The sequence below is a fragment of the Uranotaenia lowii genome, chromosome 3 (assembly GCF_029784155.1).
Source record: "Uranotaenia lowii strain MFRU-FL chromosome 3, ASM2978415v1, whole genome shotgun sequence".
Lineage (NCBI taxonomy): Eukaryota > Metazoa > Arthropoda > Insecta > Diptera > Culicidae > Uranotaenia > Uranotaenia lowii.
Window position 1 is genome coordinate 240,871,316 of NC_073693.1, and position 25,577 is coordinate 240,896,892.

General features: G+C 38.7%; 1 protein-coding gene and 1 long non-coding RNA gene across 12 annotated transcripts in view; both read right to left on the reverse strand.

Moving 5' to 3' along the window:
- Positions 1 to 25,577, reverse strand: part of LOC129751287 (ubiquitin-conjugating enzyme E2 Q2-like) — a 52,258-nt gene that overhangs the window by 8,403 nt on the left and 18,278 nt on the right. For all 11 annotated transcript variants that reach the window (XM_055746697.1, XM_055746699.1, XM_055746696.1 and 8 more), the window contains 2 exons: positions 22,189 to 22,305; positions 10,004 to 10,339 (listed from right to left, as the gene is read on the reverse strand). In XM_055746697.1, the coding sequence (XP_055602672.1) occupies positions 10,004 to 10,339; positions 22,189 to 22,305 (453 nt within the window). The remainder of the gene's footprint in view (positions 1 to 10,003; positions 10,340 to 22,188; positions 22,306 to 25,577) is intronic.
- Positions 18,711 to 20,158, reverse strand: LOC129751288 (uncharacterized). The gene is made up of 3 exons (XR_008738664.1): positions 19,178 to 20,158; positions 18,909 to 19,082; positions 18,711 to 18,848 (listed from the first exon to the last, which is right to left on the reverse strand). It is a non-coding gene; the product is annotated as an uncharacterized LOC129751288 (long non-coding RNA).

Below are 25,577 nucleotides of genomic sequence, written 5' to 3' on the forward strand. Positions count from 1 at the left end.
CCAAATAGTAGGAAAAATTAATTCAAGATGGCGGCTTCCGCTTTTATTTTCAAAGCTGTAAATTACTGAAAATATCGTGAAATCTTCACAATATGGTTATTAGGTGAAAGTGATAAACGAGTAGAAGTCAAATTTCGTTGCCCGTCGCCATCTTAAATCCAAGATGGCGGCTACCACTCAACTTGAAAATACTGTAAATGACTGAAAATCGCATAAAACCCATATAATAGGGGTATTAGTTGAAAGAGATCAACCGGTAGAAGTTGAATTTCGCTATCTGACGCCATCTTGAAATCCAAGATGGCAACTTTCGATAAACTTTAAAAATGCTCTAAATCATTGCATATCGAATGAAACCTCCAAAATATGGGTATTTGTCAATTGGGATAAGCTATAAGAAGTTTATTTTTGCGTTCTGACGCTGTCTTGAAATGCAATATGTTCCTTGGTGTGATAGAACAGATCCTTTAGAACGGCGTTCACTCACGCGTCTTCGGATTGGTCATACAACTCTAACTCATTCAAGCTTTTGGACAACTGGAACATCTATATGCAACACCTGTAACGAACCTTTAACTGTTAAGCATTTGATTGGAGAATGTCGTATGTATGACCAGGAAAGAAAAACTAACGGTATCAGTCACGACGTTTCCTCTGCCTTGAATCCAAGCAATGAAAAAAAGTTGTTAGATTTTTTGAAAAGTGCTAATTTATTAAGAAAACTGTAATTTAGTGTATTTTTGTATGTATTTTTTTTTTCTTTCTCTCAGAGGACGAAGGACTAGTATTAGTGAAAATCCTCTATAATAAACTATTAATAATAATAATAATAATGCAATATGGTGGCTTCAGCTGAACTTAAAAATACTGTAAATGAATGAAAATAGCATGAAACTCCCAAATATATTGTATTGGGTGCTAAGGCTAAACGATAGAAGTCAAATATCTCTTTTCGCGACTCTCTGAAATGCTGTAAGTGACTGAAAATCCCACAAAAACCACCACAATACAGACCCCGTTCGTTTTTGGCAACATTCGATTTTGGCACATGTGCCTAAACCAAACGGTTAACAGAAACAACAAAACCTTATAGTTTTCGCTAGAATAAGACCAATACAATTTAGACATAATTGCATGATAGGAATAATAGAATGACATAAATGGCAAAAAAAAACTATAAACGAAACAAGAAAAGTGCTAAATGCATTAGAAACATAATAAAAAATAATAAAAGTGATTTGAAATGATCGGAAATTGTCTTAAAAGTAGTAGTTTTAATGTAGTATTAAGTGAAAAAAAAAAAAAAAAAGTTGAGAGAAAAATCGTTCGATTTTGGCATCACAAAAAGTTTGGGCGTGTTGCCAAACAAAAGGCTTCTGGTTCTTCTTGTTTAGCCCTTTCACTTAATACCATTATTGTAAAGCTTTCGAGCGATTTTTAATCATTCACAGTTCAGCGGAAGCCGCCATCTTGAATTTCAAGATAAAGTAAAAAAGAGGAATTCAACTTCTACTGGTTTCGCCCTTGATCCCAATAAAAATATTGTGGGCGTTTCATGCGATTTTTAGCGATTAACAGTATTTAACAGCTAAGCGGAAGCCGCCATATTGTATTTCAAGATGAAGTTTGGTAGCGAAATTTGTCTTCTCTTGGTTCCACTCCTTTACCCAATACCAATATTGTGAAGATTTGAAGTCATCTACAGCATTTTAAAGTTCAGCGGAAACCGCAATCTTCGCATTTAAGATGGCGTCAGATAGTCAAATTTGACTTCTACTCGTTGATCGCTTTGAAGTAATACCCATATTGTGGGGGTTTTATGCAATTATCAGTCATTTATAGTATTTCAAAGTTGAGCGGCAGCCGCCATCTTGGCTTTCATGATGGCGTCGGACAACGATTTTCGACTTTTATTTGTGTAGCCCTTTCACCCAATACCCAGTATTGTGGATGTATCATGAGATTTTCAGTTATTTACAGCTTTGAAAAGAATAGCAAAAGCCACCATCTTGGATTGATGATGGCGTCAGATAGCGAAATTCGACTTCTTCTAGTTGAGTCGTTTTACTCAATATCCATAATGTGGTAATTTCATGCGGTTTTCAGTGATTAAAATCATTTTTAAGTTTAGGGGAAGTCGCCATATTGGGTTTCAAGATGGCGTTTGACAGTAAATTTCGACTTCTACTCGTTTGGTCCTTTCACCCAATACCCATATTGTGGTAGTTTCATGCGATTTTCAGTGATTAACAGCATTTTAAAGTTCAGTGGAAGCTGCCATCTTGGATTTCAAGATGGAGTCGGAATGAAAACAAATCGACACCTTCTAGTTTAGCCTTTTCACTCAATACCCGTATAGTGGTGGTTTAATGCGACCTTTTGTCAGCATTAAAGCAATAAAAGTTGAGCGAATGCCGCCTTGGTTTTCAAGATGGCGTATGATAGCAAAATTCGACTTCTACTCGTTTAGCCCTTTCACCCGATACCCATTTTGTTGGGGTTTCATGCGATTTCAAGTCATTTACAACATTTTAAAGTTCAGCGGAAGCCGCCATCTTGGATCTCAAGACAACGAAATTTGACTTCAACTCATGATTTATTACACGGGTCATTCACAACCAATCCCTTTTCATTCAAAAAATCTGTCCTCATTTACTGTACTAATGATAAACAACTCAAAAATGAGGAACTCATCCTAAGCGTGTAATTGGTTGGCTTGCGAGAGAAACGTAAAATCGAATTGACTAACGATCTATTGCATTCGACCACTCATTCGATTGGAACGGGATTGCGGATTGATGTGCGAAAGCTTGATGTGTGTTGCCAATTTGTGATAACAATTTTAAGCTGTTTTGTGCTGTTTTTATTAATAATTAAGGCACTAATCTGTGATAATTTGACAAATTGATTATTTTAAATTGTGGTATTGTGAAAAAAACCTACTTGGATAGGTGGAATGAGCATAAACAAAGCTGCCCCCGTGGGGGCAGCTGCTGAAAACGAAAAACATAACCTTACACCAATGCAGATCACTGTTGAAGAGGATATGGTAGATATAAACAAAAACTCGAATGATGCACAGGATTCAACGAAAAACGTAAGTCAACACGAACCATTACCTAAAAAAATATTCCAAACATATCATTACTGCGATGGAGATAGCAGACCATTCCGAGTAATTGTTGAAAACACTGATTTTGATAAAAGAAAACAAATTAATAGACTACAAATAGGCATACTACTAAACCAAATGGGATTCGACAAATGTATTGAGGACATTAAAAAAACAGGACGCAATAAAGCAACGGTTTATGTAGGGAACATGAGAGATGCTAACAGATTAGCTGACTGTCAAAATCTTCGTTTAAAGGGGTACAAAGCATACATTCCCAAAAAGTTTGTCACGGTTACGGGAGTAATATCCGACATTCCGACGGAAATTGATGACAATGAAATCCTAGAAAACATAATCTGTGATATTAGAGTAGAATCAGTGTTCAGAATGACCAGAAAAACAGACGAAGGAAGGATCCCGACAAATAGAGTAGGTATTGTTTTTAGAAATAATGTGTTGCCAAGGTGGGTACGTTTGTATTCTGTAATAAACCGTGTTGACCCGTTCATTCCTCGTACTGTTATCTGTTTTAAATGTCTCAGGTACAACCATTTATCGAAAAACTGTAAGAGTCCCATAATAAGATGCAAGAACTGCACAGACGAAATGAAGGAAGACCACGAACCATGCCAAAGGACACCTCAATGTTTTCACTGTAAACAGGAAGGACATATTACTACAGATAGAAGCTGCCCCAAACGAAAAAAGGAAAACGAAATTCAAACAATAATGGTAAGACGCAATTTGACATATCAAGAGGCTAGAGAATTATTCCATATTCCCACACAAAATCAATTTGACATGCTCCGAAATATGGAAGAATTCCCCATATTACCAGAAACTTTTGCTAATGTCGTGAGTAACGGAAATAAGAGTTCCACAAATAATTTCGGAACAAACAATAAATCGACTCCGAATATGAAGCTTAATCTTCAGAGAAATAAACCTATAATAAATAACAGGAAAACAAAAACAAATGAAACTGAAGAAGAAGAAACAGGAGTAGCAAGTTTGCTAGGAATGTCTAAGAGAGATTTTTTTAGAAAAAGGAGGCTTGAGGAGGAAAAAGAAGAAAGCAATAACAAAAGAATAGTTAACACACATAGAACTTCAGAGGTAGACAGATTCCGTCAAGAAATAAAAAATACGAATGAGAAGAAACAAGAATATAATATTATTATTTCTTGTTTAATTACAAAAATAGCGGAAATTCTTCGTAATCATGGTGTAACGGGTGATGCAATCACAGCTAGCATTGTTGGGGAACTGAAAAACATTGCTGATCACCACGACGGTGGTCCATGATAATTTCACAATCACAAACATGGAGACTAAATTTGAAATTCTTCAAACTAACATACAAAGTCTTTCAAAAAACAAAAATGAATTAATACATGAGCTCAATACAAACAAATATGATGCAGCACTACTAACGGAGATTTGGGTTAACCCGAATCAAACCACAACTAAACGTTACACCATAAGAGGCTACCATAGTATACTTTCTCCTCGAGAAGATTCTCATGGAGGAGTTGCTATCTACATCTGTGATAATTTTCATTTTACTAAATTAAATTTGACGACTACAGAGAAATTTGAAACATTAGGAATTAGGTTGACCAAGTTAGATATTGTACTAGTTGTTGTATATGTTAATCCTCGTATCCGTACTGATGAATTGAAAACCGCTATAGAAATTTTAATACAAGAACTACAAAATTATAATAAAGTTATTGTAGGTGGTGACTTCAACAGCCACCATGAAATATGGGGCTGCGAAACAACTCAAGGGAAAGGAAGGGTTATCCACGAAGCTATAGTTGAATCTGGGCTATCATTGCTAAACAATGGAAATAAAACTTTTATACCAGGAATTCATAACCAACGTCTTAGTGCTATAGACCTTTCGTTCTGTTCTGCAAACTTGTTCAACTCAATCAAATGGTCAACATTACAAAAAACCTTTGGAGGTAGTGGTCATCTATTTATCGTAATGACTGCTGAACTACAATGGACGAAAAAACATAGAACGTATTATGACAGGAAAACAATAAGAGAAGAAATAGCAAAAATAGAGCACTGGGAATTTGATGATCTACAAGAGCTTGCAGGAAAAGCCAAAACGATATTGAAAAATAACAAAAAAACAAGTGATTATATGCCCAAATACTATTGGAGTGATGATTTATCCACACTCTACTTAGAAAAACAAAACGCACTAAAAAAGTATCATGAATGTTGTAACAATATGAACTTGATAGGATGGAAGAAAGCCACAGCTAAATTCCAAAAGGCTAAGCTAACCCACATCAGGGAAAAACTTCAAGAACTATCAGCTTCAATTGATCCCCAAAACATGAGATATAATTGGAAACTTGTAAAAAATTTAAAAACTTTACCAACTAGTAACTACAATAATAACTGTATTATACAAAATAAACAACTAGCTAATGAATTCCTAATGTTAAATTTCGGTGAAAGCAGAATAGAAGATAATATACCACCCTCTGAAAACACTAGGTCCTCCATTGTGAACACAACAAAATGGTCATCTATTATAGCAAAAAAACCGACAAGATCGTCACCAGGAACAGACAATTTGACATATGATATGCTGAGACAATTAGATTGGAAAACCACCGCAAAAATTATTGATTGCTTAAACGAAATGTGGAGAAAAGGATGTTTACAAGATCATCTGAAAGAGATAAAAATTATTCCTATTGTGAAACCTGATAAACCAGCAGGAGAAGTTTCATCCTACAGACCTATAGCCCTTATTTCTACTATCACAAAAACTTTGAACACAGCGGTATTAGAGGATATTAACAAAACACTACAGATGTCAAAAATACTTCCGGAAACATCCTTTGGTTTTCGAAAAAACATGTCAACAGAACACTGCGTTACATATGCCACAAACTACATAATGGAAAGTAAAAGAAAAGGTATGACAGTGATTGGAGTATTTTTTGATTTCAAAAATGCTTTCAATTCTATAAATGTCAACAAACTGCGAAATATTATGATAGAACATAACTTTAGTCCTGACAGTATTACGTGGATATATAATTTTCTAATAAATAGAAAAACCATAATATACACGGAAGAAGGACGAGTGGAACACGTAGTTTCTAGTGGATTACCACAAGGAGATGTTCTCTCTCCAACCCTCTTCAATATTTACACCTCAAGCCTCCATGAAACAAACTTAGACCCAAACGAAATAACACTGCAATTCGCCGACGATTTTTTCAAATTAGTTCGACTTAAAAATGAAAAACGAGCTATAGAAAAAATGCAACAACAAATTGATGTTTTTGTTAGGAAAGCCTCAGAACTAGGACTAGTCATTAATTGCGCAAAAACAAAAGCAATGATATTCAAAAACAGTGATAAAACTTTAAATCTTAAGATAAATGGTGAGTTATTGGAAACGGTCAGAAAATACAAGTACCTGGGCATAACATTAGATCAACCACTAAAATATGGCACACATGTGAAAACAATAATTGAAAAAGTACATGAAAGACAGAACATGCTTAAAATTATTGGAACCATCAAAAAGGGAGCTACCCCCCGGGTAATGATGTTATACCATAAAGCTCTATATGGGAATTTTTTAAACTATGGATCAACAATTTACGGAGGAACAAATAAAACTTACATCAATAAACTAGAAATCACAAACAGACAATGCCTTCGAATCGCCACTGGCTGTACCAAATCGACGCCTGTAAACACTTTGGCAGCAATAGCAGGAGAAGGTCCATTATACATGAAAAGAGAATACCTGGCAAAAAAACGAATAATGCATCATATCTATAGGAACGATCTTATTGCACAACAACTACAATCGTTAGAAAATCCAACAGGAAATTTAGAAAAAAGATATACTTTTATAGAACAAATGTTCCTCAAATATGCAGACGAATTCCAACAACTATACGTTCAGCGCAGCACAAATAATCAAGTAATTACAGTATCAGTTCAGGATCAAATAATAAACACACAAATACGAAAAAAACAACAGACAGCAGATGTTATGAGGAAAGAAGTTATGAACATGCTCAATACACAATACCCATGCTATAATTTAATTTATACGGATGCATCTAAAAGCGAGAATAAATGTGGAATAGGAGTTTTTGAAATATACAACAATAAAGAAATCAGCATACAGTTGGCAAATGAAGTTTCAATAACTACAGCTGAGTTGATTGCCATCAAAACAGCACTGGAAGCCATCGAGCCGGATAACACAAACAGAAATTTGATCCTGACAGACTCCCAAGCATCATGTATGATTTTAAAAAAACACCTAGAAACGAATGAGTTTGATGAACTGACTTTTAAAATATTAACTCTTGCTGAGTTAAAAAAGACGACGATACAGTGGATCCCTGCACACATCCAAATCAACGGAAATGAAAAGGCAGACTACTTAGCAAAGCAAGGATTATCAAGCCCATGTGTGATGATAAACAAATTTCGCTTAAGTGATAAAACACTCAAAACGAAACAAGATTGGTTCACTTCAATTAACGAATGGTATAAAGAATATACCAACATCACGAATAAAGGAACGAAGTTCTATCGATTTCAATCTGCTTTTCACGAAAAACCATGGTATTGGAATACCAAATTGAATAATATTCAAGTTCGAACAATGAATCGACTGTTAAGTGGTCACGATTTCTCACCTTACTGGCTTGGTATTATGAGAGTACGTGACACATCGAGTTGTGAACTATGTGAAGTACCCTTCACCAGCGAACACGCCATTTTAAGCTGCATAAACTACAATCACTTACGAAACTATTACGATTGGGAAAAATTCAGCAATCTTCTCGAACTTATTCGAGACTTCGACGAAAAAAGAATGAAAGAAGTTTTAAGTTTTCTAGAAAAAGCAAAGTTCAAAATCTAGAAACAAAATTGGCAACACTTACTCGAGTTAAAACCGTGCAAGTTAAAATCAAATGAAAAGTGGTGTTATAGAGTTCCATTCTCTGGCCAAAATAAACTAAAACGAAGAAGAAGAAGAAGAAGAAGAATTGACTAACGCCAGGTTGGTTGCAAAATCGAAGGGCACAAAATGACGCCATGTTGATGGATTCACAATGCAAGCATTGGAAAATATTTTTTCAGGCCTTTTTCCATCAATTCCATCATGATTGACCATCAGATTTGACGAGGCGCATTTATTTTAAGATACTATTTCATACACATTTTACCTAAAATCTTCACTAGCAGTACAAACGAGGCTCATAATATGGTTAAAACATTGGTATTTTGGCTATTAATTTTACCAGATCATATCTGAATAATGTAATCATCATTCATCAACCATTATGGTTGCTGGAAAAAAAACTCCGAGAACTCACAGAATCGAAAAAAACAAAAATTTCTAACATGTTTAATAATAGCTTTTTAAAAGCTTCGGTGACCAACATTGATGACCAACAATGATATGTCTTGATGACGTTTCTAGGGTAGGGCCAAATAGCCTGATTCTGGCTTTATTAGAGTCCAGGTGATGTTATAGAATGCGCTTTAGCTTTTTATGAAGATTAATGCTATAGCCCAAACGAAATTTTGCTTACCATAATAAAGCTTAAATTATTACTTGGGTACCGAAGTTAAAACGAAGCTAAACAAATTTTCTTACAAATTTATACAATTTCTGCAAAAAAGCACCTCACTCTTACTAAGCAGGTTTGAGATCTGTATAATTTGGGGAAAAAGCATTATCAGATAGTAAACTGCCGTTGTATGTTTATTATGTTTGATTCAAACTCTAAATTTTTATAATATCTAAGACTTTAAAAATGAAAATGAAAAACATCGAGTAAACACCAAATCAAAAAAATTCTAATTAAATTGTAACATGTGCGTTCAACGGCAGAAAAGTAACAATAAGTTCAAATTATGGATATGCGTAATCTTGGAGTCTTATTAGCTCCAATTTTAAATTTAGCTAATAAGATTTCCATTGTTGAACACATACCAAAATATTTTGCATCCAACACTCAGTATAAATCATTTGTTCAATACTTATCCTTACCCTATTTTTTCAAGAGTTTGTCCTAAGTCAAAGAAAATTCTGTTATCGAAGAAAAATTAAATATAGTTATCAATTTACGAGTCTGTGGTGCCACGTAAATACTCCTAGGAGCTCCTTCTGCAATTTGTGGGACCAGCATCGTGCGCCAAACCACTTTGTAAACAGTGCCACCACTTTTACTGCTGCCGGCATCTAAATGTGCCAAGAACTATTGTTTAACTTATGACTTTCCTGGGACAACAACACATGCACAAGGTAGTAGATGCACTTAGCCATCCAATGGTCGGTGGCGATGGCCTTCTCCTCAGGTCAGCCAGCAGTACAATCATGCGAAAAATATCGAGCAATGAATGAGTGCAAAAAAAACGATACCGATGTGAATTTCGTTACGATTTCTATGGGGTATGGGCGTTCAAGTGCCCACGTGGTTTGTCAAACATAAGACCACGATTTTAAAGTATTTTGCAAAAGAGCACGAGCAGAATCGAGGGTAGAATCTCTCGTCGAAAACATTGCTGATAAACGGGCTCCTCATTTGACAAACAATTGATTCGTGTATGGAGCTCGAAACAAATTCGCAAAGCCTACAATAAAACAGCTCATGCATGCATAGCGCATAAGCAATGTTGGCGAACGAAGGCAGAGAAAAAAACGAGGTTCCAACAAAGCAGTGGAAATAGGTCACCACGCCACCACGATAAGGCACCCAACCAACAAAGTGTGTCAATTTCACACCCCGAAAGGCTTCTAAAGGAGGCCAAATGATGTGACAATAATTACTGACGTATGTATGGTACAGAGGGGGGGGGGTGCTTCCTTACCTTGGCTGTACTCCGTCCGTCGTCCATTTCCAGCGGAAGATCCTCCTCGCCTTCGCTGTCCTGATCGCTTTCGCCCACCACATCCTCGATGTCATCACAGTCTGAATCTATTTCGTCTATCTGCTGCTGTTGCTGGGCTTGCTGCTGTTGGTGCTGTTGCAGGTGCTGCAGATGATGATGGCCTCCGCCGCCGCCTCCACTTCCTTGCAGGTATGCTAGCTGCAGCGGGGAAGGTGTGCCGGGTGGGTGATGCTGGAACGGTATCGCCAGATTGTCCAGATCCGGCGGCAGCGGGACTGTGTGAAGCCGGCATAACTCTCGTAATAGTATATCAACCTGTTGGCGAAGAAAAAAAAAACAGTAAAATTAGAGTCATTTGGATAATGCGATGCGTGGTTATGCAATTGTAATTCAAATTTCTCGGTGGAGAAATCTTCTAAATTAAAAATTATGGCAAAAATGGCGATCATTCAGCTGTTGACTTAATAAGGGTATAAAAATGTCAGTGAACGTCAGCGAACGTCAGTGATAGATATTACCTTTGCGAGCCCATCCTAAGAACTGACATGAAATGGAGAGTGTGTGACGATTATAAGCACAGGCGATACGTTATAGCGTAGGAGACCGAAATCCGGTGGCAGTAAGGCAACTGCCAGTCCATGAGCGGAGATGGAAGACCAAAGTTTTCGATAAGGAACTGTGCACCGAAGCTGTAATGTCTGTTTCACATAGAATCTGGTCGCATCTTTTCATTTACTGCAGCGCCTCTAGTTGTCACATCGCGAATCTATTGACAGTGTTTTGATCCGGATGGTTTGTTTACTTAGTGGTGAAAATTTCATCAAGATTGAAGCAGTCAGTCAAAAGTTATCGACGCGAAAGGTGAGAGAAAATTCTGCACACTCACGTAGAGAAACCGACGTGGCCAGTGGTAAAGATCGCGAAATTCCTGAAATATCCAAAATCGACTGGCCTTCGATAAAGTTCCACAAAGAATCGTCATAGAAAAACTTACTCGCTATGGCTTTCCTGTATGGGTAACCAAATGGTTGTCGTTGTACCTGCTTAACCGTCGAGGTTTTATCAACATTCGTGGTACTCACTCTACTGCGTTCAACATGCCGTCTGGTGTACCGCAGGGCAGCCACTTAGGACCGCTTATCTTTGTGCTGTTTATAAACGATTTAGCATCATGCCTTCAATCACCGAAACTACTTGTTGGGTGTTGGGGGTCAACGACCTTTTTGTCTCTGCACCTTACCGTCTGGGTTTAGCGATGATAGCTGGTGCTGCCGTCCTCCGTCCAACATGGGGGAAAGATGTTAGGATTCACACGATGGACTGTGGCCCTTATTGGCTGTTGCATGTACTTTAATTGTTGGCGGTTTGAGCCATTTGGTTTGCCGTCATCGGTTCAACAAGATCACACGCGATTTAAATTTAAACACACAACTCGACTTGATATTTTATTACAAACTATTCTTAACTTCTAACATCTAACATTAAGGTGACAAAATACGACACGCGTGGCGGCAACGGACGGTGACTTAGACTGGACTGTCTTGCCAATCGTCTACTACCAGCCAGCCAGCCGGTTGTGGTGAGTTTCGTCTTCGTGGAGAGGATCGCTGGGCTATTGTTCTGCGATCGTGAAAAACTTCTCCCAACGGCCCACCGCACCGATAATGGGGGGGCATTGATGGGCTGCGATCAGTAGCGTACCTAGGAGCGATCACCTTACACTACTGTTTGCTGATGATTTGAAGATCTATCGAATCATAGATTCAATAGTGGATTGCGCTGCGCTTCAAGATGACATCGACAGATTACTGGCGTGATGCAATATACATGGAATGGAAGTCAATGGCGGTAAGTGTAAGTGCATAAGCTTCTTTAGAAGTAGATCCTCAATCGTTTACGACTACGCTTTAAGTGGAAGCTCACTCGAAAGGGTAACCTCCATATAAGATCTTGGGGTTACTTTTGATCAAAAGCTCACTTTTTCCCAGCATGTCGCGACGACTACAGCCAAAGGCTTTGCTTTACTCGGTTTTCTTCGTCGGAATACGTCAAGTTTTGAAGACCCGTACGCATTGAAAACTTTGGGCACCCTACCACTCCGTCCACAGCGACAGGATTGAAAGAATCCAGAAAAAATTTCTGCGGTACGCATTACGCCGTCTGCCCTGGCAAGATCCCGTACGGCTACCTCCTTACTCTGAGAGGTGTGGCCTACTATCAATGACGCCTTTGAGTCAAAGAAGAAAGTTAAGGGCAAACTGAAGAACTGTGGCAGAACCATGAAAAAAACCCGCTCAAATGGAAAAGTGGTGGAACAAGATGACGAATGAGGTTACCAGCAGTACTGTGCAGAAAATGATGGGTGGTATTACAAAAAAAAGGTCGAAAATTCATCCGAAAAGCTGACGAATGATTTTTATGTATTTTTTTCCTTAAAGTGCAATAAAAACCCTACAAAATGACATTTTTACTTTTGTTGTACGTTATTTCTTTGCGGAGAAATGATCTATTTTATCCGACCAGATTCTATGTGAAACAGACTTTAAACATGCAGGATGCAACGCAAGTCCATAATGCTGAGCAACTGACGAAAATGATGGTAGCGGTTTTCGACATGACCATGCCCAGAAGGAATACACTGAAGTGGTGGCGACGACCAGCTTACTGGTGGACCTCAGAAATTGTTGAGCTTCGTACTTGCTGCCTAAAAGCCAGACGACGAGCTGAACGGGCAAGAATTTATTTATTTATTTACATAGTATTCCGTCTCACGACATAACTTGACGAACATAATTCCTAAAATTCACTCGGTCCATGGCAACCGTTCCCCAATTTCTCGGACACCGCACGTTCGCCAGATCACGCTCCACTTGGTCTAACCACCTCGCTCGTTGCGCCCCGCTTGTCTTGTTCCTACCGGATTCGTAGCGAACACCTGTTTTGCAGGACAGTTGTCCGGCGTTCTCGCAACATGTCCCGCCCAGCGTATCTGGCCATCTTTCACCACCTTCTATATACTGGGTTCGCGTAGCGTGAGCTCGTGGTTCATCCTTCGCCTCCACACTCCGTTCTCCTGTACGCCGCCAAAGATGGTTCTTTACACTCGTCGCTCGAATACTCCGAGTGTACGCAGGTCCTCCTCGAGCAATATCCATGTCTCGTGCCCGTAGAGAACAACCGGTCTAATGAGCGTCATATACAGGTTACACTTCGTGCGAGGGCTCTCGACCTCAGTTGCTTGTGGAGTCTATAGTATTTAGGCACGACTTCCGCTGATAATTCACCGCCGGATCTCACGGCTGGTGTCATTGTCTGCGGTCACTAGTGAGCCGAGATAGACAAAATCTTCGACTATCTGCAGCTCGTCGCCGTCGACTGTGACCTTGTTATTGCTTGACAAGCGGGTTTGGTCGGTCTCGGATCCGCAGGCCAGCATGTACTTCGTCTTGGACGTATTAATCATCAACCCAATCCCTCCTGCTTCCCGTTTCAGTTTGCGGTAGATCTCTTCCACCGCCGCAGATGATCTGCCGATTATATCAATGTCATCGGCAAAGCAGATAAGTTGACTGGATCTGTTGAAAATCGTACCCCGCATTTCGCCCACCGCTCGTCGAATAACACCTTCTAGCGGCACGTTGAACATCATGCAGATATAGACCATCACCTTGTCGAAGCCCCCTGCGCGATTCGAATGAACTCGACAATTCTCCCAAAATCCGCACACAGCACTGCGTTCCATCCATCGTCGCCTTGACCAGTCTGATCAGCTTCAACGGGGAGAAACGAAGCCGATAGAGAAACTAGGGGTGCCGTTTACCGAGCAGCCAAGGTGGCACTTAAGCGAGCTATTAAAACAGGCCAAGAGAACTGTTACAGAGTATTATGCCAGAGCGTAGACCCATGGGGCCAAACCTATAGAGTTGCCCTGGCGAGAATCGGTGGCCCAAGGTCGCCGACTTAAAAGTGTCCGAAAAAACTGAATAAGATCGTTGCACATCTTTTCCCACAGCATGGCCCGACGCAGTGGCCACTTACCCCGTACGACGCCCACGACATCGAGTCAGTAACTAACGGGGAACTTATGGCTATCGCTAAGAAACTTACGGTAAATAAAGCCTCTGGTCCGGACGGAATCCCAAATGCAGTGCTGAAGGTGGCGGTACAGACCATTCCGGATACTTTCAGAGTGGTGCTACAAAAGTGTCTCGACGAGGGATCATTTTCCAATCCGTGGAAAACGGCGAAGTTGGTGTTACTACCGAAACACCCAGGGCATTCATCATCGTACTGGTAAGCTACTGGAGAGGATAATATTTAACAGACTTATTATCTACACAGAAGGCGGAAGTGGACTGTCGGACAGACAGTTCGGTTTTCGGAAAGGGACACTGAACCCTAATTCACTCTTAAATTACACATGATTTTTCACTTCACAATTTCATTCTTACGTCATAGTGTAATTCACTTGACCGGTCACTTAAGTGAATTCACTTGACCATCACTTAAAATTCAAATGAAATTACGTATGGCGAGAATTTACTACAGATGTCACTTATTTTTTAAGTGAAAATTATTTTGCGTGGAGATCTACGGTGGACGCCATCCGAATGGTAACAGAGTACGCGAAGCGCGCATATAAAAAAAGCGACAGGTGCTCGTCACTGCGCCATTGTGACGATCGACGTTAAGAATGCCTTCAACAATGCCGCTGGAAAGCTATTGCCAAAGCGCTTCACAGGATGCGTGTTCCCAAAACCCTCTGCAGGATAATAGGAAACTTCTTCGAAAATCGAGTCCTGACATACGATACTTAAACTGGGTTACGATCAACTGCCCTAACAGCGGGTGTTCCACAGGGTTTCATAGTTGGACCTGTGCTTTGGAATGCCATGTATAATGAGGTGTTAACGCTGAAACTACTACTCGTGACCAATAAAAGAGTTGCGTCCCATATAGAGATTACTGTTGGAGGAGATACGACATCTTCGAAACAGCAGCTGAAATTTTAGTTTTTAATGTTATTTTCTTGTTTGCTACCAGACATGCTGAGAACAGTTAGCGTCCATTACCAGGGGGCTCAAATGAGCTTTTTGGTATGGGGGAGTGTGGTGGGCCGCTAAGTTAAAAAAATATATTTATTTATTAAATACCTTGGAGTAAAGGTCGCCTAAGCTTTAGTGTGCATGTCAAATACTGTTGTGAAAGTGCATCGAAAGTCATAGATTCATTGGCCTAGATTTTGCCGAACTGCCATGGTCCAAAGAGTAGCAAGAGACGTCTCCTTGTGAGCGTAGCACTGTCGAAACTACGATACGGAGGAGCGGCCTGGAGCTCCGCGATAGAGGTAGAGCGCAACAGATCCAAATTACGGAGCACACATCGGTTGATAGCCATGCGAGTTTCCTGTGCATACAGGACCATATCAGCAGATGCAGCTTTTGTCATCACGGGCATGATCCCCATCGACATAACTATGGCGGAGGATATGGAGTGTTACGAAGCAAGAGCTGTTAGAGGAGTGCGTAAAGTTCAACGAGCAGCGTCAATGTTCAAGTGGCAGGAGCAATGGGACGCATCGAACAAAGCAAGATGGACGCATAGGCTAATCCCGCGACTTTCAGACTGGGTAAATCAGAAGTATGGATAGGTCAACTGATACCTGACGCAGTTTTTTTCGGGCCATGGGTGCTTTAAACAATACTTTCATCGGATTAAGCTTATCAGCTCGCATTATTGCCCGGAATGCCTAGTTATGGAGGAATCGACAGAACCTGCTATCTTAGTTTGCCCCAGTTTAATTTCAACACGTCAACAACTTCAAAATTTGAACCTCCTATTCCGAGTCGTTACGAGGAGAGGTCAACTCGCGAGTCGTCAGAGGAGATATCAGGCCTCGTGTTGTCAAAAGAAGAGGACGTGCGGGAGTCTTGAGTCATTACAAGTTATGTCGGATCTCGAGTCGCTAGAGGAGAGTTCAGGCTTCTAGTCGTAATGTGGAGAGGTATTGCTTAAAGTGGTCTTTTCTATGAGTATGCAGTGGAGCGCATTAGCGCGAGTATGACCTCCTACCATTAAAGGATAATTCAACGACAGGAGGTAGAAAAAAGGTCAGATGCCCAAGGTGGAGTTTAGGGAATAAGAGCTATACGTGGAGTAAATCATGAGTCGTCCCATGGCATCCATGGTCCCAAAGTAGCAAACTACGGTGACGCGGTGGCTCGCCCTGCCTAGGAATACAATCCATAAACGTGGATTTACCACGTGATTTTCTCCCAGCGTAACACTTATTTACTCATGGGAACGTGTGGTACTGTTGTCCAGGTTTCTTCCTCCCTGTGTTCCAGTTGTCTTTGCGTCCAATACTGCACAGTGGGCCCGGACAAGTAAAGATGAGTAGTAAATTTACTTTGACTACCTACCGCAATTCTAATAAGATCTTGTTGTGTATGTATTATAAGCATAAGCATAAGTTATGTTTGTCACTTAAGTTTCACAAAAGAAAGATATGATTTTTTTTATAATCTTGAATATGAACACAGCCATTTATTTTTTTTTATTAATTACTTTTGCACATAATTTGTTCACTAGTTAATAAAAACAATTTACGAATGGAAGGGAAATCAACAGATTTACAACTGACATAAGCGACAAAATAAACATATCGCCAATATTTACAAGAGAGTTGATAGATAAAATACATACACAGCAAAAATTATTTTCTGTAAAATTACAGCAAAAATCCTGTAACAAAAAGGAGCAGGACTTTCCCTGTTATTTGACAGGTCGAAAAAAAATTACGTGCCTGTAATTTTCAAGTACACAATTTTATTACAGTGTGGTTTGATTTTACAGGACTGTAATTTAAAGCCGTGTACATTGTACAGGGTTGTAGTTTCTACCTAATTTTCACACTGAAAATAATTTTCACTTAAAATGTAAGGGACCTCTGGAGTGAATTTTGGCCATTTATTTATTCATGTGAATTTTAAGTGACCGTCAAGTGAAATTCACTTAAGTGACTGGTCAAGTGAATTTCAAGTGACTGACGAAGTGAATTCCTAGTGAGCCTGATGTGAATATGAAATTTATGCTTAAAATGTTCAAATCTTTCAGTAATAGTGATTTTAAGATGAAATTTCGGCATATCAATGATCAATCAACTTTGTTTAATCATAACAATTATTTTTTTATTAACGAATTTGAAAAAAGATAATATTTATTAATTTGTTGATAGGTTCAAATCAATGTATTAATTCCGCTTTTTCGTTTTTTTCCAAATGTTTTGGTTGATGTTTTCTGAAAATAATTAAACATAAATTATGTTTCGATGCTTTTTCTTTTTCATTATATGTACTTACTTTAATTTGCTACTGTACTTGAAAATTCTCAAAATAAAATATCAATGAGGAGCATTTCCGGAACCTGTTTGAAAGGAAGCAGAAAGAAAAGTAAAAGTTAAATTGAAATATTTTGGTTATTCAAAATTTATCACAACTTACATTTAACAAGGATTTCGCACCATTGCAAGTTTATTCATAGTTGCTCTGTAGAACTTCTGCCGATTCCTATTTTGGTCCCTCATTCGGACGAATAGTTGCACTACGACGTGCTACTCGATTCGCAGGATATTTTTCTTGGGCTCTGGAAGTATATAATTGCTATGAAACTTATAAATTACATTTTTTCTGCACCTACCAGTTCAAACACAACTCTGTTACGTATCCATAATAAAAACAATCTTTCACAACATAGCTGACATTCGCTACCCGTAAATTCATTAAATTTTAAGTGACCAGTCAAGTGAAATAGACAATTAAGTGACGGGTCAAGTGAATTTTAAGTGAGCATGTAATGAAATTTATGTGGGCGGTGAAGTAAGCTGACATTCAGAGGAATTTCAAGTGTCAGTCACTTAAAATTCAATCGATGAGTTAGTGAACATTGATTCGGTCACTTGAAACTTAAGTGAGGGGTAAGTGAAATATACATGAGCCACTTGAAATGAAAGAATTCACTGAACTTCCACTTTTAAGTGAAACTTCAAGTGTATTTTAAGTGTGATTTTGGGTTCAGTGCATATTTATAGTAATAATTACGAATGGAATGAAATGAGACATCATCAATATTAATGCTACATATGGCAATTTTATTATTCAATAACAAAATCATTTTCCTAATCAGTACATTTAACCACATAACTGCTTGAGGTGACCAAAACATTTCTATCCAAGAAAAGTTTAATCCGATCTAGTTTGAGTAAAGTTCGTGTTCACTGATGAAAGCTGAAAATAAACGAAAAAAATTTTTTAACAATGTGCATTTTAATAATTAGGCTCATCCCATGCGACCAGAATAAAAAACAGAATTATCTAACATAAACAGACTCAGATTTCTTATCGATACTTTGAAACAACTTTATTTCCAATTTAGATATCAAATTCAAAAATAATATTGCATGCTACTTTGAGGTTATATTTCAGATCCACAATTCAAAATTTGATCAGCTCTGAAATGCAAATCGATTTAAGTTTTAATTTACACCGAAAGTTTTCCTCTCAATCTAACAAAAAATCCATACAACAAATAGAAATCTAATAAAATTTTACTCACCTAGCTTCATCAATACCGTCACCGGAATCCATCCGAAGGAACTCAAAAAGAATGCAAAAAAAGCAGTTGCCCCCCGCTCCTCCTTTCAAAACTATCCCTGATAGCATGCGTCACTCAGAAGAAACTTTTGGCGTAAGGCCCTGAAACCCCGTTTTGTTGCTTTTTGGGTACCTTAGCCGTCTATTTGTTTGGTGAAGTCAATGTAGTTAACCTGCCAATGAAGGAAATGTTAAATATTTGCGTTGATTGGGAATTATACAAGTTTTCATACCCCATCTAACGACTTTCTCGATACTGTTGATTAATACTGGTCGCTATTTATTGTATTTTGAACATCTTGGCGTGTTGTTCCGATTAATATAAAAATTTGATTCCTCTTGGCCACCATTAGCAGAGATCCGTGAAACCCGAATGGCCTTTTCGGTCGATGAAGGAACAGCAAAGCCTGAAATTATAGAATGTCCTTCTTTCAAATTCGATTTCTTAAAGTCACAAACCAGGCAACTGAATTGAAATTTATTTTAATTTAGACGAACCTACCAAGTAAAATTTCCTTTTCTCTTTCTTCGGAGAAGGGCAACAGTCCAAACTGAGAGGCGGACCAACTTCTAGATCGCCATCATCTGGTGGTCCAGTCCATGTATATGTAGCGGCTGAATAATTCAGGGGGGAAGGAGGCAATTTGAAACTGTATCAAACGAACAGCTTCACTTGAAGCGGTGCTTTGGCTTTGAGTTATCACACCAAGAGACATTACAGTATTGAACAAGCGCCCTAAGGGAGCTGATAGTCGTTCCCAGATAGCGCGCAATAGATGCATAGATGCAGTCCTCGAGAGCCATCCGAGGGATGCTTCCTTTTTGTTGTTGGTCATCTTTTTTCAAGGGCCGCATCCCGCGAACTTGTTGTGGTCCCTTTAGTTCTTATCTTATTTTGATCGCCGATGAGGTGGGGGGTTGGGGGGCGGTTTATTTAGTTCGAATAACCAATGGGAAATAGTAAAATCTGGGAACAAAAAACAAATATGATTTCTTTTATGTTTAAAATTTATTATAAAATTTACCTCCGAAATCGCTTTGCAAACGATTGCTAAGGAAGTGGCCTCATTTAGTTCCGAATAAAGTTCTGTAAGATGAAGAACTTGCCCCGATAAGGAAACCGTCGATAGTTCCGATCATGTGCAACCTCCCAGTAAAACGGACGACGATCACCTGGTTCCCAAATGGCACCAGGACACCAAAATCAAACATGGGAAACTTTTGATCGTTCCCATCATCGGACATGAAAATAAAAACTGACGGAAGGTTCCCGCCAGCCGTTACCAGGACTCCTAGCGGCAGCAGAATCGGAAGCAAGCATTGCGCAAGTTAACGGATGCTTACGAACAGCAGAAGTTCGCCAGCAAAGAGCCAGACTGGAGACATGGCTGGGAAACAAAATAAGAATATTTTCGATGGTGGTGATGGTAGTTGATCAGCTCTTCCAAACGGCCGCATCCCGCCGACTTATTTCAATTGGAAACACTAAAACATGAGAATTAAAAACTAATTAGACTTATTTCAAGCTTCAAATTAGTTTATGATTTACTTACCAAACAAAATTGAGGAAAAATGCACAAATTCAACCAGAAAATAAACAAAACAACTGACAAACCGACCGCGGTTCGAGTCCATACTGCGTGATACTGCTGAAATTCAGCAAATTACAACCGTGGTTAGCGTCCATGCTACTGTAATGAACTCAAAAGTAGCAAAAAAATATTTGAACTCCAATCCTGTTAAACTTACGAAAAGTGCTCAAGTCTTCTTAAGTCAATATTCCTATAGTATGTAAAAAATGCTAACAGGAAGTAATGGTGTAATTCATGGAATTCAGTGCTGGGAAGGCAGCTCGCATGGTAGCAGCTTAGTGAACTTCCCGTAGCGACGGATTTCTCGCATTCACCGTTCCTGGTCGATAAAGATGCGTTGTCCTCCATCAGACGATGTACTTCCGAGTCCGACAGATATGGTAGCAAACTGTTTAAGCAACGCGTTTTCCGCTGGTTTATTTTTTTTCGTGGAACTATTCGAGTCGAACACGAAAGTGGATTTTGTTTTTATTTTGATAAACAAAAAAAAAATACAGTCCTGTAATTTAAAACCAGCCTGTAAGTAATGATCTCATTTAAAAATAAATGCTTCGACCTGTAAAACTACAGTACATGTCCTGCTCCTTTTTGTTACAGGACATTTGCAGTAATATTTAGTGGTTTTTCCTTTATTTTTAAACCAATCAATTGAAAATTACTTGTTTTTGAAATTGCAGGTTGTATTATTTTACAGGAAATCATTTTCAATGACACGTAATAGTCATTATTTTTTTCTGTGTATAAATAAAACTGCACAGGTCATTGGATAGGCAAGTCCTCGAACCACCAGCAATTCTCTTTCGACAAACACTTGCTTCCGTTATTCTAGTAACGCAAACAGATTCGTTCAAACAGATAGAAGAAAGATTGTTGAAACAAAAGTGCGACAGCTTCATATCTTCTTACTTATTCCAAACCTAATTTGAATGGCACAATATTAAACGACGACAGAGGAGCCACTAGGGCAATTTCACACATCGCGATTCAATCAAGCCCATCCACTAGGGCGTTTAAAGGCGCCTGGCGCCACCATTCGATATATGGTGGTTGTCTCATCATTAAAAATGTTTACTTTCGATTGGAAGCGTGGCATTATGCAATGGGCAGCAGCAGTGAAAAACCGAAACAACACAATAATTTTCATCGCTTTTCCCTACACCCAATGTACAAGTAAGGTTCCTCGTTTCACTCGTTCCACATTTATGTACGCCGTACGTACACGGATATCGCACCATTACTGACTGGATAACGCATTTCATTCGAAATAAACGATTTCCAAGGTGAAACACGCGGAAAAAACAACAACGGAAGTGTTTGATAAAAAATAAAGCAATAATAGCCCATCTGAACGCTTTATTCTCCCAAAAATAACTCAACCTCTTTGAAATCGATCGCGTTATTTTTCACAAAAACAATCTTTCAAACTTCTTCATTATCAGTCTAAACATGCAAACATATCAATGGCTATTGCTCAATGCACGCTATGTTTTCCTCTCTTAATTTTATTCATATCTAGAGCCTCAATGAGATGGGAAAAAGTTATTCAAGATTCAAATAGAACGGTACTGAACGCTGAGCTAAGTCTTGCGCTCAATTGGGTGGGAGCCACAATTAGAGCAGCACGAAACAGTACACAATCCGTAGTAAGAGAAGGAGGGGAGTTTCCCCCTTCAGCAGCTGATGTTGTTTTTATTTCCTAATCTCCGGTGTGCTGGAGTTTGTGGAGGCAAAGGCGCCGCACAAAAAAAAGTGGTGTGCTGCAGAAGAAAATGGTTATTGAAAAATGGGGGGACCGGAGAACGGAAAAATAACAAAACCCGCCATCCATGGTCAGATGATGCTGGGAAAAAACTCGTACCAATAGAGGGCGCAATAAACAAGAAGAAACGCAGCATATTACCACGAAGAGAGAAAATCTTACCTGATTTATAACGTGATTATCGTGGCCACGGGTATTTGTAAGTATTTGTACGGCGTTGGTTATACTAGTTTCCTCGCTTTCCGCGAACCAGACTGGTGGGGTGGAGGGGTAGGTTTCCTGGAATATAAGAGAGAGAAAAGAACATATTATTAAACTTTTTCAGAAACCATTTGTTTTTGTTGAATTGTTTTTGGTAAATAAATTTTTGAACGCAGTCTTTTTTTTTCGGGGATTTTCATCCGGTTGGATGATTCATCCCGTAAGGAACGCACAGTCAACTTACAGGAGATAGAAAAAAACTGATCAGCTGTAAAAAAAAATTTAGTATCCTACTAAGGAGATGGAAAAGAGTGTGGTCAGCCGCAGCTGTTTTACTCCTAACACTTATCTAATAAAGAGAATTCTCCTTTTCTAAAACCGCAAAGGTGCTATTCTTGGAAGCACAATTCAAATGTTGTACAAATAATCTTGAAACTCTTTTCTACCAAATTAAGCACAAAACATTCGATAACTCAAATAAAGGGTGCCCCACATTAAATTGCATCACTTTGCAAACGCTTTAGAAAATCACCCTTTTATTTCCGCTTGAAATTTAGCATAAAGTTGGCTGAAAGTGTGTAGTTTACAATGTATTTTTTATTTTTTCCTGTATGTAACTGAAATATTCTGTATTTGATCAGTTTAAAATCCAAACTCATCTGTATGGCGTAATCTTGCCCCATTTTGACCTCTTATCATTCGTTCCACAATTTAAAGTATTCTCTGTAGTTATATGAAGCCAATGGAATCACTTTACTTTTTTAAACCAAGAACCTACATTCTCCCAACGCACCGGAACTAGGACCACTCTAAAAATATTGAACTTTTTTGAAACAGGCACTCAAGAGAGATGATTTAAATGATATCAATTTTGAGGTAAAATGAACGAAAAATGAGTTTTTCTTGGAAAGTTCTGTGAGACGGACACTTTAAGGTAGAATAGCATTAGAAAATCAGATATTGCTTTTTTCATCGCAGTTGTCGTACAGATGGGCAGTTTAGGTTGTTTGCTATCACATCAACCATTGGAATTAGTAAATTTCCTTCATCAAGACTGTTTCAATAGCAATCTAAAACATGTTAACAAAATACACTTTTCAAAAATGGTCAGGTATACCGAACATTGCATAGAACAGGTACATTTTACCGGAAAAATTTCTGTAAAAGTTATTACTTTTGTGAGTTTAGTGTTTGAGAACGTTTTCAACCATTTAGAAAAATGAAACCAACTAGTCCGAGTCTAGAAGCGAAACAGTGTTGTTTTCTGAATTCTTTATTTTCTAGGCGCTGTCTTCAACGGAGATCCAGTTTTTAAAGTTTGTATGGCCTGTTTGAGATGCTGAGTGCTTTTCGATGGACAATTGTTGTTGCTAAGGTCTTTTGGAGACATATGGAGGATCAAACTGATGAAAAACTTGAAATACCTGGAGAAACTTATGTGTCCGTGTTACCTTGAGGTGTCCGTCTTACGCACTTTAGAAACGTTTTTTCCCAAAACGTTAGTTGCTCAAGCCTTTCGACCGATATTCGCCGATTTTCCTTCGCATGTTTAATAATAAGACTAATAAACATTCCACTTTTGAAAACGATTGAGTTTTAGAAAATGTTGTAAGTTATGAACTTTTTTCTGCGGAGAGAAAATTACATCAAATAATGGACCCTCAAAGTTTTTGTTTGTTTTGTGTACTATTATGAGACCTTGTTTGATGTAAATAAACAAAGGATCTCGAAACTGTTGATACACTAAGGCGAACGTATTCCCATCAATAGATTTATACCAAACATTGTAATTTTGGAAATATTGTAAGTGTCCGTTTAACCCGTTGTGTCGGTCCTACCCGACTTTCCCCTATAGCAAAAGCTGCATTCAGATATTGTACAAAATATTGGCCTTTATTCTGCGCCACGCGTGAGGGGACGATATTCGGGCCACCTTACCGTTACGCGACTCTAGTCACCTTGTTCCGAAAGTCGGTGTAAGTGAAGTGACAGAGGTTCATTCCCGAAGTGAATCCGAAGTGACGTTCCTCACCTAAAGCGACTCCAGGAATCGAGTGACTCGGGTGACTCGACTATCGTCACCTAACGCGCGGCCCAGCGACCTTTGAGATTGACATGCCTCTTTTGTCGCAGTTTGTTTCATTTTACGAGCTTCAAAGCAAATAAGCTATGTCAGTTTGAAGCGTGATACACCAAAAAATAAATAGAAGAGGTCCCAGAATACTTCCTTGAGGCACTCCTGACGAAGTGGCTAATTTGTAAGAACGTTAGAACGTTCGAAATCCGTAGAAGATATATAGACGATTTTTCGATTTTCGCCAATCGGGTAACAAAAAATCTTAGTGAATAGTTTTTGTCACGGTGTAGTTAGTAGCCATATCATTGGCAGTCGCTTGGCTTTGTCAAACATCAACATTGGTAACTCGCCATATGAAGATCACGTAATTTTTTTAGGTCCGTTGTCGCGGACGTAAAGATCACACGGAACATTGGAACAACCAATCGATTAAGATATACTTTAACCGATGCGGTGTACCTCGGAAAATGGGAAATACGAATAGCGCTATCTGGCGAAAGAAATGGATGTATTACACTGTGATTTTTTTTTCGGAGCTTTGATCAGAAATACCAGATGATCTGATTTTTTCAGAATTTGTCCTGATCTTCGTGAACTGTTTTGAAAAACTATCGCATAATCCTGATTTTTTTTTAAAATGATGTTTAAAACGTCCTGAATTGTCGCGATTTTCAAAAAAAAATCTCACTTAGGATAGAATTTGTAGTTGAGTTATGAGAACATCGAAAAAATCTGCAATAAAATAGTCGAACTCATTTACCCGATGGTAAACTTCGGTTCAGATGATATTTAAATGGTGTTTTTTTGATATGAACTGCAGTTCAGCCAAGAAGATGCTCACTTTTGTTACATATATTAAGGCATCTACATCACCTGTTAATGCTTTGTTTATGCGATCTTTTAATGTCCTTTAAAATAAATCAAATCCTGTTCTTTGGCAATATTACTTGACACATCTGTTGGAGAATCGCAAAAAGTGTTGACCAGGGATGCCGGCTGAATAAATTTTCATCACAAAAATATTTGAAAAATTTGATTTAATTTCCAATTTGCGTGATTTTTTGCCCGGTTGGACGCAACTTTATGGGTTCGACCCATCTGTTGCTGGTTGTGGGTAGCAATGTGGCTTCTTCGTCACTTACTAAAAAACAGCCAGCTGTTGCTGGGCAAAGAATCACACAGGTTGTTTAAAATGCTGTCGATAACACAATGCCCTAGCTCACATTATTTCAACATCTATTCGTTTCTTCTACCCAAAGCTACAGGCCTGTCC